The 12,269-nt window shown below is 42.2% G+C and overlaps 1 protein-coding gene across 4 annotated transcripts; it reads left to right on the plus strand.

Moving 5' to 3' along the window:
• Positions 1 to 1,446: 1,446 nt before the first annotated feature.
• gga1 (golgi-associated, gamma adaptin ear containing, ARF binding protein 1) lies at positions 1,447 to 10,861 on the plus strand. Of its 4 annotated transcripts, none has more exons than XM_030781565.1 (17): positions 1,447 to 1,490; positions 2,960 to 3,044; positions 3,774 to 3,880; positions 4,322 to 4,434; positions 4,759 to 4,882; positions 5,250 to 5,350; positions 5,775 to 5,855; positions 6,252 to 6,389; positions 6,702 to 6,783; positions 7,515 to 7,622; positions 7,928 to 8,065; positions 8,175 to 8,248; positions 8,500 to 8,687; positions 9,076 to 9,311; positions 9,595 to 9,764; positions 10,042 to 10,152; positions 10,402 to 10,861. In XM_030781565.1, exons 1-17 carry the CDS (start codon positions 1,448 to 1,450, stop codon positions 10,510 to 10,512), a joined length of 2,010 nt encoding a protein of 669 aa, XP_030637425.1. In that variant the 5' UTR covers position 1,447; the 3' UTR covers positions 10,513 to 10,861. The 4 variants fall into 4 exon arrangements, with proteins under 4 accessions (XP_030637425.1, XP_030637426.1, XP_030637427.1 ...); XM_030781566.1 differs by having other exon boundaries at positions 3,774 to 3,849; positions 4,336 to 4,434; XM_030781567.1 differs by having other exon boundaries at positions 3,774 to 3,849; positions 4,336 to 4,434; positions 8,500 to 8,675.
• Positions 10,862 to 12,269: the final 1,408 nt, after the last annotated feature.

Below are 12,269 nucleotides of genomic sequence, written 5' to 3' on the forward strand. Positions count from 1 at the left end.
GTGCAGAAGTGAAATGAGTCCGAATCAAAGTTTCTCTCTTCTTGAGGTGTGACGAATTGGCATTATCTCGGTTGCGATTTTGACAGCACTCAACGTTACCCTTCCAGGGGATGACCCTGGGTTTAGCTAGCTAACCTCTTCTGACTTTACGCCTGACTATCGGCACAGTAACGAATTACAGTTAAAAAAAAAAATAATAAACCTGCAGAAAGTCGGCCTTCAGGACATGAAAAAATGTTCTTATGGTCAACGCAAATATGACGTGCGATATGAATACGGTTTATGACTTCAGCGCATCCAGCTAACGTTAGCTACTTATCTAGCTAGCTATCTACAGTAGTTCATACAGGCAACTGCTCATTCTGTGTTACATCCAGTTGAACATTTCATTACAACGCTCCCTACAACGTTAACGTTAGCAAACGAGTAGTCAGTGTAGATACACCACATGGTAAACATATGTCTCTCCGCTGTAATTCATAAATCTCCGAGTTAAGAGTTACTTCAATCCGGATTCCCAGTTTGATTTGGAGCAGCTTGTAGACAGAGGGCACACGGAATATCAGATGTTTCTTAAATGGTAACTAGTTCCAGTTTGCCGTTACTTCTTCCTCCAAAGAATCGCCGATTAAAAGTGTCCGTGGTGGGTCGAAATACTCAGAAACAGCGACTACGACGTAAAACAGCAATCCACACTGAGAGACTAAAGTTGAGCCTTTGTCGGGATGATATAGTCATCATGATGATACACCACGCCAACCCAACCTACTTTGACTGCACTAACATGCATAAGACCTAAGGATGGGCATTTAGCCAGCGGCTTGCAGAACAAGTCTACTTTCCCCCAGCGGCTGCTGCTAGAAATGCATCCATCACAGGGAGACAAATTTCCTGACTTTATTGGGAGTTATTTTAGAGGCTTACTTAATATATACTGATATTCACAATAAAATGTGGGGATAAATTTACAGTTTAAAATGTTGTTTGTGTCCCCTACAATATTTGTCCACTGCTATAGCATCTTCCGCCATTTCTTTTCTGACACCAAGTGAACTTGGTAAGGATGACTTTTTTTTTCTTTTTTGTTAATTTCTTGTGCTGTGTCCATACAAAACAGACGGCCTTGTGTGAGCACCACCACTGATGAATACATGCATAAAAAAAGAAATGCAAGTTTGTATCACGTTGCAAAAGCAGTCATTTAGGCCCCAAGTGATTAATCACTGACCAATGCAAGGACAAGCAATATTATTAAAAAGTATTTTCTGTTTAGTATATAACAGATTCAGAACCCTCGTGTAGAGCGTCACGCGGACAAATTTACGAAATTAACAATGATGAGTTTTTAAAGATGGATGATGTCGAGACGTCGGCAATATTGCGTAGATCCGAGGACAACATGTGTATCGCGAGACATTGGTCATCACAGCTCGAGGAATCCCGAAAGATGGCGGCTCCGCCTGACGAGGAGAGCTTGGAGTCTCGCATCAGTGAGTCCTGCAGAGTTCATAAATTTTCCATGACATCCTGAAAATATGAAAGTGTTTGAAAGTCATGTGTTTCACTTGTAAAAGGTGTTATATCACGTTGTTTTTGGTGCAGAATAAATATTACATTCTCCGAAATGTTGAGGCTAACCTAAAGTGCAATCCATCGTTGCTAGTGTTCTAGCAGGGACTGGTGATACATGATAGCCATGCTAGAGTCTGAACAAACCTATGATCCAAATGATTTGTTGATATAAAACATAAACAACTGACCAATAAGTTAATGTGTCAGGTTGTATTCTGGCGATGTCAACGCGCGCGTACTGCTACACGGATGATTTAGTGATGACAGATGGTCACAATGAAAGCTAGGCTGTTTGCTGGCTAGTTAGCTAACCTGGCTTCTGTGACAGTATAAGCAAATAGGGAGGAGTCACTTGTGGCTAGTTAGGTTAGCTTAACTTGATATGCTAAGCTAACATTTGTCAACGTCAGCTAGCGAGGACGCTTGTTTGTTTCCCCAAGCTCTGCTTTTGTCGTAATTTTTAAATGAACTTTAGCAGTGAATTTATGGACACATTCATAACTTAATGCGCACGATAATACTAATAATAGCACTTTTGTCGATTTTGTTCATGGAAACCTGCCTATCCAGCAAAACATAGTCAAATATGTCTGAATGGGGTGATTCATAGTTACCAAGCTTCGTTTCCCCTAAAATACTTCTCTTAGAGTGCTTGTCGCTGGTTTTTTCCATTAAAAGCGTGACAGTCATGTTGTCAGAAATAGCGACGGGATGATGGTGGTTTCTGGATTGCGTTATTCGGTTTAGCTAGTTTTTAAGTTCTCGTAACATTCTGCATGACAACCAGCACCTGACAACTAGTTATTTCTTGGTGTTAGTAAGCAAGTAAGTTAGTCTTACTTGGCATTTGAATTCATTTTCTTTGTTACAGCCATAATCATAATATTGCAATATAAAGTTTGAAATATCGATCAATCAGTCAATCAATAAAAGTGCTGTAGTGCAGGCTACGTGTAGCAAAGATTCCTCAAGAAGCGGTAAAATTTCATGTGCTCATGCAACTCATTCAATACGCATACAGTGATAGACCTGATGAAATCGATTAATATTGCACTTCAAGTCAGGTCTCTTGAATTGAGCATGAAGGGAAAAAGCATCAATAAAACATGTCCCACTACTGTGGAAAGTGACTGCACTACAATACATGAGAACAGATGAGGTGTAAGTCTAAGCAACTAGCTTTTGCATTACAGATTGTTATTGCTTCTGCACCAAGCACAGATGTATGGAATTGCTCTGGTCATAAAAATATGTTTTGATATTCCCTCTCCAGTTGGATATATGAATTTATTTTTCCTTTTCTGTGTTCACATTGAATTAAAGACTGTGCTATTACCCTTTTATCATCTCATTCATTATATGTTCAAATCATTTGTTTTGACTTCAGACAAAGCAACAAACCCTCTGAATCGAGAGATTGACTGGGACAATGTTAAGGCTTTCTGTGAACTGCTGAGCAATGAGCCTGAGGGGTGAGTCAAAACTCTAAGTGAATACCTTGTCAGCCAAGTAAGACATCTCTGATATTGTACTGTTACACTAAGAGGCATGCTATATTATAGTTCATCATTTCTCAAACTCCAAGCTGCGGTCCAGCACTGGGGCGGAGCAAGGAAACTGCCAGGTCCCCACTCCCTTGACTTCTTGCTTTGAAAATAGTAACAATAGTAACTGCCGGCCCACAAAACCCCCTGCTGCATCGGTCAAATTATGCCTGGTGCTTCTGTCACTCACCAGTTGAAAATAGTAACACTTTATTCAAGATTCTAGAATGTTAAGCATTCTCAGCCACGAGAACTTGCCTAACATTCTAGAATTCCTGAATAAAATGTTACTGTTTTCACCTGGTGAGTGACAGAAGCATAATTTGACTGTTGCAGCATGGGGTTTTGCAGACCAGAAGTTTCCTCGTCACAGACTGGCACGTCATAGTGTTAGAAGAGCCATTATAGTTGACTTTGAAGTACAAACTGAATTGTAGGCCCTTCTAAGGCATTTAACCTTTGCCTCTCTGTATATAAGTTATTCTGAAGACTTCCTGTTGTGCATGCCATACATATAGTTTACATTCTTCTGGGTATGTAGCTGTGGGATATTTGAACTCTCACTGGACTAGCTTGGCTTTTATGAGAGGAAGTACCTGACAGTCTGGTCTTTCCTCCTTATCTCTTTGTGACTTGCAATGGGTTTTTTTTCTGCAGTCCTCAACTGGCTACCAGACTCCTGGCTCACAAGATCCAGTCGCCTCAAGAATGGGAGGCCATGCAAGCACTTACAGTAAGATATTATGAAGCTATTTTGTCATGCCTATTCATAACCCCTTGAAGCCTTGCTGGAATAGAACAATATCAATGGAGTCCTCTTCCTATTGTTTGTATTTGTTAACCTCCAAGTTATTTGGAGAGGGTGTGATTCAAACATGTTTACATTAAAGACACTATGGGAGTACCTCAGCTGTTTCCCCTGCTTTAAGTGTGTGTGTGTGTCAGTTCAGTTATCTGCCTGCATTATTATTGTCAAGATCTCTCTGGGAAGAGAAGAGCAGAATTTACTCCTCTTAAAGTCATGACCTTTACTGACTGGATTGTATTATACCCTCTTTTTATTAATCCTTTCTGGGATTAAGCTGTGGTATTAGCCTAAGCTTTCCCTCTACAGCAAAGGAAGTCTACTGTAATTAAATGTAGCTTAATGAGAAAACATTGAGCGTTGTCTTGGGAAGGCCGTTCTGTCACATTAACAGTATTCTCACCGTTTGATCAGGTCCTTGAGACATGCATGAAAAACTGTGGAAAGAGGTTCCACAGCGAAGTCGGCAAATTCCGCTTCCTCAATGAGCTCATCAAAGTGGTTTCTCCTAAGGTACAGGCTTTGGACTTCCTCAGGTTGTAAATTTTGATTTCAAGATGGTGCACAACCTATGTAAATTCTCTTTGTGTATTTTTATATACATATGCACGCACACACACACACATATATATATTATATTTTTTTAATGATTTTATGTATAAATGTAATTCCAGTAGTACAACAGAGCTTTGATTATTTATTGGAGGCACTGGAATATTTATTCAATAAAGACATAGGAGAGAGTTTATAGTTGTCATTAAGATATTAAAGTGTTGAAGTTGAGTCTAAAAATTTGTTCCATCCTTAAGTAACTCAGTTTTTCAATGTTGGCTACAGTATCTGGGTTCTCGGGCCCCAGAGGCAGTGAAGAAGAAGGTTCTGGAAGTCATGTACAGCTGGACTGTTAGTCTACCAGAAGAGACCAAGATCTCAGATGCTTATCAGATGCTCAAGAAACAAGGTATTAATTAGTAAAACAGATTCTTATGTCTATAACTTGCCCTTGTAACATTTGAAATTTCTGAAATTGTGATTGTAATGGAGATGGTTTTGCTGAAATTATGATTACAGTCAAACTGGATGTTTTGAGTGCATGACAATTTCAGTGATCTTAAACTGAAAAATGATTAAGAGAATCAGTGCAATCTGTAATAGGTCACTTAGTGTAAATGTGCTTTTGCAATAGAAGGATAGCAGAAGAAGAATAGAAGAATAGCTTGAGAGACTGGGAGAATATTCTAGAAAAAAAAAACCTTCCTCTGCCATACATACAGTGCATAAAATATTAACCTCTAACTGGTGGATGGAATTGCATTTTCCTGTTTCAGGCATTGTGAAACAGGACCCCTCCCTTCCTGATGACAAACCTCTCCCACCACCCCCACCCAGACCCAAAAACGCCATATTTGAAGATGAGGAGAAGTCCAAGGTAAAAGAGGAGGGAATGGAAGTTGTTAACACGACGGATATTAATAGCATTAGGATGTAAAGTTGATGTTTTGCAATACAAGTCACCACCAACTAACTCGTTATATCCCTTACAGGCCTTTGAAATCTCGCAAGGCCTTATAGACCGGTTAACGTAAATGTATTGATGAATGCTCTTGTCGGTTCAGATTCGGTTATTGTCGGTTCAGATTTACATATCCAGCAGCAGTCTATACACATCTCATATCATTCTAAATTCCTATTGTTGTTGTATTCCCATATACATACATATATATATATTCAATATAGTCTGCTTTGCCAGGAAGTGGCAGCCGTCGGTAAAGTAGCTGGAGCTGTTGTGAATGAAAACCCTATTTCTGTGTATTTCCTTCCTCCTCATTTCCTCCTGTCCTACCTTTGTGCAGATGCTGTCTCGGCTCCTGAATAGCACTCACCCTGAGGACCTGAGAGCAGCAAACAAACTCATCAAGGAAATGGTTCAGGAGGTGAGTCAGTCTCGGAGTGTGTGTGAGTGTGTGTGTGTGTGTGTGTGTGGTCTATGTGAATTTGTCCAGGGTATTGTTTGTATCGGATTACGGACAGGTCTCCTAGTCTGTTCTCATTGTCACTGCCAGGCACTCTCCGTAATGTGGTTTCTCAGATTTACTGTGTTTACTTCCATTTATAAAACATTTTATCCGTGTTTTAACATTGTGACTGACCATAAACATGCGGTGTAAGCAGTACTTCAGAATGATGGATACAGACTGCTGTTAGAATAAAAAAAATAAGTGAAAATGTGTGTTGACAGGTGAGCAGGCGTAAAATATTCAAAATTTCAGTTTGCCGTGAAATCACCCACAGTCGAACGGATCCCTCTGAAATGTCGGCGTGTGTTTCAGGACCAGAAGAGAATGGAGAAGGTGTCGAAGCGTGTCAACGCCATTCAGGAGGTGAAGGAGAGCGTAGGCCTGCTGACACAGCTCCTAAACGACTACAGCAAGGACAGCACCTCCCAAAGCAACGAGGAGCTCATTAAGGTGTGTGCTGCAGATGCTGACACCAACACCTCTAAGTCTAAAGACATCCGCTCAAAAGGAGCGCTCAAACCCAGGTGTAGAGAGAGCTTACGGAAGGATTACGTTGCTCCCTTGGCGCCTGTTGTCACGGCGATGTGCATGCGGATGGCCGCTGGCGTGGGTGATGTAGATGGTCTGGCTTTTGAGATTTTGAACAAACGTTTGTCTAAGCTGCAGATTATATTCATCAGTGCTATCTCATGTGCCTCGTGTTATATGTTTGGGTGGAGACTTTTGTTTAATTTTTAATGGTGTGTTTGCCGGTGTTTGTAGGATCTTTATCAGCGTTGTGAGAAGATGAGGCCCACGTTGTTCAGACTGGCCAGTGACACAGAAGACAACGATGAAGCTTTAGGTGAGTCTGAACAGAGTGTTGTTGTCTGTTATGCTTCGTGGAATCATGGTATTTTTCTCTGTGTGAGGTTTTTGGTGGTTCTTGATTGTTTCTATCTATCCCCTTCATTGCCACGCTGTGGTCGGACGATAACCGAAAGCCGTTTGCGAGAGAGCTTATCAACGGTTCTTGATTTCATAAATATTACATAAGGCTCAGCGAGATTGCTTACAAATCTCAGCAAAAGACTCCAAATGATTGTACGTGGTGGAGAGTCCTGTGATAGGTTCCTGAATGTGACAGCCGGTTAAGGGGCAGCCAACGGTGCGGTGGCAGCGTGTCCTACATTTGGGGATTTACAATTCAGCTGTCTGCTTTGCCACTCTCACCAACTGCGGCTGACTTTCTGCGGGAACACGATTTTGGCAGTCGTCCCTGGGCAGTTGTGCCAGCTTAGGGTCACTCTGCCCCCCCTCTCACACACACACAGCAGCGGTCCCTGTATAGTCGCGTATACAGAGTCAGAGAAATAGCGTTCTGATCCAAGAGTGTTACGTAGGCCAACAATGCTAATCGGTTTTTAGTGAGGAAAAATGAGTTACTGGCATCCAGCCTGATGGAAAAACTGTGTATGTTAGCCCCACTCACCTAGACTTGACTGACTTTAATGTCAAGGTGGGGGCGGGGACTTCAGCAGTACTTGTGACTGTCTTCCTAACCATGTTTTTTTTTTTTTTTTTTCCCCTTGGTAGCTGAGATCCTGCAGGCCAATGACAGCTTGACACAGGTCATCAACTTGTACAGACAGATGGTGAAGGGAGAAGTGGTGAATGGAGACAGTAGCACCAGTGTCATCACAGGTCAGAATAACAAGGCGGAACACAGCTAAAATTCATTATATAACCGGTTACTATATCAGCAGCCCCTCACAAATGTAATCTGCTTATTTATGAATATGGCTTTTTGTATAGAGGTTTTAATTAAATTGCCTCATTGCAACTGCCAAACGATTTTTTTTGGCAACTCCATTACTCAGCACGGCATGCTCGATAGTGGTACTGTTTATGAATATTAGTTTGGCTCGCATGCCACCTAATTCATTGTTTGCAAAGTACTTTGTCCTAATGTTCCTGATTGATTGATGCGTTTTTCCTCTGGCTCTCAGGGGGCAGCACAGCACTGCTGGACCTGACGGGATTGGATACCTCCCCATCAGTTCCATCATTCCCAGAATTCCCTTCACAACCCACTCCTTCACAAGAAGTAGGAATAAGTCTACTGGATGACGAGCTGATGTCACTTGGTAAGAACCGCGAACGGACACGGAGAGAACTGTATTGCCTTAGTACTGAGTATTTGTCCATGGCAGTATTTGAATGTTTGTTTGTTTGTTTGTTTTTGCTTTATTGTAGGTCTTACTGATGTCACACCTGGTTCTAACGTGGCTTCTCAGTCTGGCGACGCCACCACATGGAACTCGTTTCAGGTCTGTGAGAGACGGATGAGGGCTCATACCCAGGCTTCAGGACACATTACAGCTAAACATTCATTAACCACAGCACAATGCGTTCATTCATTGGATCCTCCTCCAAAAAAAAGAGCCCCCCCCCCCCCCCCCCCCCCCCCCCCCCCATCCCCTCACCCCCATGTCTGTCCAGCGCCTGATTAGATTTTTGCATTGCGTCTGGATGAACGACGTGATCGTTGCCCTAACTGCGAGTACTGTCTGGCATTCAGTCCTCAGACACTGCCGACACGCCCGCCCCGGCTGTCCCCTCTGCGGTCCTGTTACCAGCAGTTACAGCGGCCTCCCCGGCACCCGCCAATCAACCTCCGCCCCCCACCAAGGCTCTGGACGAGCTGGATCTGCTGGGCAAGACACTACTGCAACAGTCACTCCCGCCCGAGAGCCAGCAGGTCAAATGGTAATGCATTCACTTCAGTTTAGATGAAAAACCCCTGATCGTCTGAGGTTACTGAGTGTAACATATCATACTGACCTCTTGAGTTAGAGCTAAGGACTAGTTATGACATAACAGCCTTTATTTCAGTCAGGTGACTGCATAGTAATGGCAGTTTCCAGGTGATTGGCTAGCAGCGCTTCTGAATACTATATTCTCTAAACAGATCCATAAAACAGAATGTGGGAAGTACAGTTTATGGCTGTAGTTTTAAACTTTCTCTACATTCCAAAGGTATGTTTTGCATTGTCTTAGTTACGCGCTTACGTAAACTGACAAATCGGTTCATACTGATAACGTAGCGCAAGAGAGAGAAAGGAACTAAGTTTAAACTTAAACTGTCTGTTTACAGGGACAAATTACAGCCTCAGTCTAGACCAACCCTAAGAGATCTCCAGACGAAGTCCTCCACCAACCCCACCACAACACCAAGCCCCGTTCTGACTTTGTCTTCAGAGCAGCCAAACGCTCTCCTAAACTCACAGCCCAGCCTTGGAGCTCCCTCTCTAGCTACGACTGTCTCCACTCCTCCTCAAGACGAGATCTCCTTGGCTAACATGACTGTGCCTCTCGAATCCATCAGACCTAGTAAGATTTTATGAGTTTGATTTCTAAGTGAAGGTTTTTTTCCATTACTTGCCTCACTAAACCGCTGAATCAGAGCAAATAGCCTCACTACCATGGATGTCGTCTTCATTGAAGGCTGTGTTTAATGTTGGTTACCGGCAAAGAGAAGTTTGTAGTGCTTATTTGAACAGTGTGGAACTAGAGAGAGGGTGATGTGGAAGTACCAGTGTAACTGATCTGCATGTTTAAATATTTGTTAAGCAGACTTGATATGGTTATCTTTCTGTGTCTATCTGACCTGCAGGCAGCCTGTTGCCAGTGACGATCTTTGACAAACACAGTTTGCGGGTGCTGTTTCACTTCGCGCGGGATTCCCCTCCCTCTCGCCCCGACGTGCTTGTGGTGATAATCTCGATGCTGTCTTCTGCGCCGACCCCAGTCATCAACATCCGTTTTCAGGCTGCTGTTCCCAAGGTGTGATCACAGCCAGTGCAACTCATATAACCTTTATTCGTTTTAATTTTTTTATAAGGTTTCCAAATCTGTCTCACTAGCCTTTTAAGATCATACAGAGGATGTACATTTTACATGTGAGCTACTGAAACTTTTTAAATTCATTTTGTGAATTTATCCCTCTCTTCTCTACCTTTTCAACAAGGTTACAAAGAAACGATGGCCTTTTATTTATTTCTTTTTTATCTGTCTGGATTTTTAACACTGAAACATCTCCTTGTGCTTTTCATCTGTGCAGACCATGAAAGTAAAGCTTCAGCCTCCATCAGGCACAGAGCTCCCTGCCTTTAACCCCATCCTTCCACCTGCTGCTGTCACACAGGTGCTGCTACTGGCCAACCCACACAAGGTAACACACACACACTCACACTCACACACACACATGCTGTAACATGTACCGAAAACTCAAATGATTACTGAGTTGGTTCAGTAACAAGAAACACATCCTGGCAAATGTCCTATTTTCATTTATAGCGATAATATTTTAAATGTGTGAAGCATTGTGTGTATGACGATGATGATGATGATGATGATGGTGATGAAGATGGTGATAATGTTCTGTTGTTCTCTTTTTGTCCTCTGTGCTTTGTTTGTGAAGGAGAAGGTACGGCTGAAATACAAGCTCACGTTTGATTTAGGAGAAGAATCGTACGACGAAAGTGGAGACGTAGAGCAGTTCCCACCTCCAGAGAACTGGGGGAACCTTTAGAGGGGACGGACTCATTTCCCCCGCCCACCATTAACCCCGCAGTTTCCTGTTTGTCTCGCCCAATGGCGTTAACCGTCTCATTATGTCAGTGGTCCTGCCCTTAGATCCACAAATCTCCATGCTGTCATCTCGACTCTCTCTTTCCTTCTGTGTAGACTGAAATGAAGTGTTTTTCCGTTTGTTTGTTTCATTCTGAGGATGGTTCTACACCCATCTTCCCTCTGCTTTACTTACTGTATTCTACTTCATTTTGTGGAACAGTCAATGACACATGCCTTTTTAAAACAGAAAAGCGCTGTGTGTGTGTGTGTGTGTTAGTTCTCCATAAATAACTCCCTTGTGATGTCATAATGCAGAGAGAAGTATGGGATCAGATAGATATGAGTTATGTGTTCTGATGATGGCTGGATGCATGGATGGATGGATGGATGGGGTCTAAACTGTGATTTAAAAAATGTATCTGATTGGTCCCTCGCGAGGGAAGTTTGGTCAAACCCCCCGCCCTCTTTTTCAGTTTCCTCATGATTAGCATATCACGTTCAGGTGTTTCTGTTTTTGTGTGTGTCACTCACTCTCGTTGCACACTTCCTTTTGAACATACCGTTATTGATTTGACGTTTGTTCACCGTGTGTTGAGCTGCATGCTTCCGATCTCCGACCAAATCAGCGGTCAACATACGGCACCGACGCGCCGCCCCGGAACGAGCCGACCCCCGTTTTCAAATTCAAGCACCAACTTTGATTAGTGCACACACAGTTCTCAATCATTTGCACGTTATCACCAGCGTTTTTGCCCCCCCTTCCCCCTCCCCCCCCCTCCCTGTTTTCTGACTCTTCCCGTGTCCAGCTGGAGGAGTGTGCAAAGGAAACATCAATGCTGAAGTCTTGTTTAAAAATCTGCCATATGTGCCTAATCTGACACGTTTTATGTTTGTTCTGTTTGTTTGTTTTTTTTTATGCTATCATGTATATATGTGTTCTTTTTTTTTGTTTGTTTTTGTTTTTGTGTTGTTGTTCTGTAGGGGAGTTTGTCAACAGCTTTCACTAATCTAGGAGATTTTTTTTCAGCTTGTTTCGGGTCCTCCATCTCAAAGGGGCCAGAGAAAATGCTGGTGAAACGTTGAGTGATTTCAATGTTCTCATGTTCTGTTTCAATTGACTTTGTTCGCAATCAAAACATGTTTGGGGTTTTTTTTTTTTTTTTTCGATCTGGCAGTTCCTGAATTAGACATGGCATTAGATCAAATCAGTTTCTTCACCACAAAATCCTAGCATTATGGATAATATGAAAACTATACCGTCATTCTAGAAATAGTTGTGCCTCTGAAATAGTGAAAGTGAATGGGATTTGACTGCACCTGTTAAGTCAAGTTGCATCTCATGTCATACTGCAGCTTTCCTTCCACATTCCAGCCCCACCCCCCCTTTCCACACACCCCCTTTTTCCACTTGATTCTGATTGTAAATAGAATCGGTATTACAGTTATGTACATTGCCAAATAAAAAAAAAATACAAACAAAAAAAAAAACAGAGAGAAACAAAGAGCAAATAAATATGGAGGAGAATGTAGTGCAAATATGTATTTAAGGGAAATAAAGTTATTCTTTTTCTTGGGGATTTAAAATAGATTTGTGTGATTCTTGTGGGTCTTATTTGCTTTTTCAGTCCTAATCTATTGGTGTCTCTGCTGTATGTTCAGGATTTCTAACCTATCAAAGTTCATAGGTTTATTATGGGGCAGTGCGATATGACCAAA

The sequence above is a fragment of the Chanos chanos genome, chromosome 8 (genome assembly GCF_902362185.1).
Source record: "Chanos chanos chromosome 8, fChaCha1.1, whole genome shotgun sequence".
Classification (NCBI taxonomy): domain Eukaryota; kingdom Metazoa; phylum Chordata; class Actinopteri; order Gonorynchiformes; family Chanidae; genus Chanos; species Chanos chanos.